At 72.4% G+C, this 921-nt stretch overlaps 1 protein-coding gene across 1 annotated transcript in view; it reads left to right on the top strand.

The window, feature by feature from the left end:
• The window catches only part of UBE2S (ubiquitin-conjugating enzyme E2S), a 14,612-nt gene that overhangs the window by 4,605 nt on the left and 9,086 nt on the right, over positions 1-921 (top strand). The window contains exon 2 of the mRNA XM_012733559.1: positions 609-763. Coding sequence (XP_012589013.1) covers positions 609-763 — 155 coding nt within the window. The remainder of the gene's footprint in view (positions 1-608; positions 764-921) is intronic.

Raw genomic sequence — 921 nt, 5'->3', positions numbered from 1 at the left:
GCCCCAAGCCGGACCTGTGGCCCTCGGCCCTGGACTCCCTGTGGGCTCCGGGGGCGGGGCAGGGCTCCGTGCCACCGTCTGGGCCCAGCCAGAGGCCCCCGCGGGACCAGGGGCTTGGCTACTGGGAGACGAGACAGCAGCTGAGGGTGGGCACGGCCCAGGGCGCAGAGGGCCTGAGCCCCAGGGAGCCGGCAGGGCGGCGCAGGGCGGCCTGAGGCCAACCGCAGGCAGCAGGGGCCGCCACAGAGGCGGTCAGATTTGGGATCCAGCCTGGAAGTCGAGACTGCAAGATTGCACAGGGCATGGGGAGACCAGGAGGGCCCAGGGTGATTCTGAAGTGTGGGCCCCGGGCCCCGGGCGAGGGATACCCTGCTGGCCACGCGAGGCAGCCGGTGGGGCTCAACAGACGCCGGGGGAAGGGCCTCGCAGAAGCATGGGGAGGCCCTCGGGAAGAGGCGCTCGCCTGGCTAGCAGCCAGGGCAGTGCAGAGGGGGCAGCCCAGGGCCAGAGCCCACCCCAGGAGGAGCCTTGCCGGCCCTAGGGAGTCCTGCTTCTCCCTTCCCGCCCCGCCCCAGCCGGCCTCCGCCGACCACCCCTCCTGCCCCTAGGGCTCTGGTGGACATTCTGCGGCATCAGGCGGCGCCCGGGGCCCGCCCAGACAGGACGCGCAGCAGCTCCCTGACCCCAGGGATCGGCGCCTCCGACAGCCTGGCGCCCAGGACGCCCAAGAACCTGTACAACACCGTGAAGCCCTCCAACCTGGGTGAGTGGGTGGCCCCGCCCCGCCCTACCCATGGGCTGCGGGCCTCTGCACCTCCGGGATGCTGGGGGGTGCCTGGGTCTCCAGGGCTAGCAACAGACCATCCTAGTCCGCGACAAATTGCGCGCGGGAGCGTCGGGTCCCCGCCTGTTGGCGGCACT

This window comes from Condylura cristata, unplaced genomic scaffold (assembly GCF_000260355.1).
Source record: "Condylura cristata isolate star-nosed mole 26May11 unplaced genomic scaffold, ConCri1.0 scaffold00041, whole genome shotgun sequence".
Lineage (NCBI taxonomy): Eukaryota > Metazoa > Chordata > Mammalia > Eulipotyphla > Talpidae > Condylura > Condylura cristata.
The sequence above is the reverse complement of the archived record's forward strand: the minus strand, read 5'-3'. Positions and strand labels throughout refer to the sequence as shown.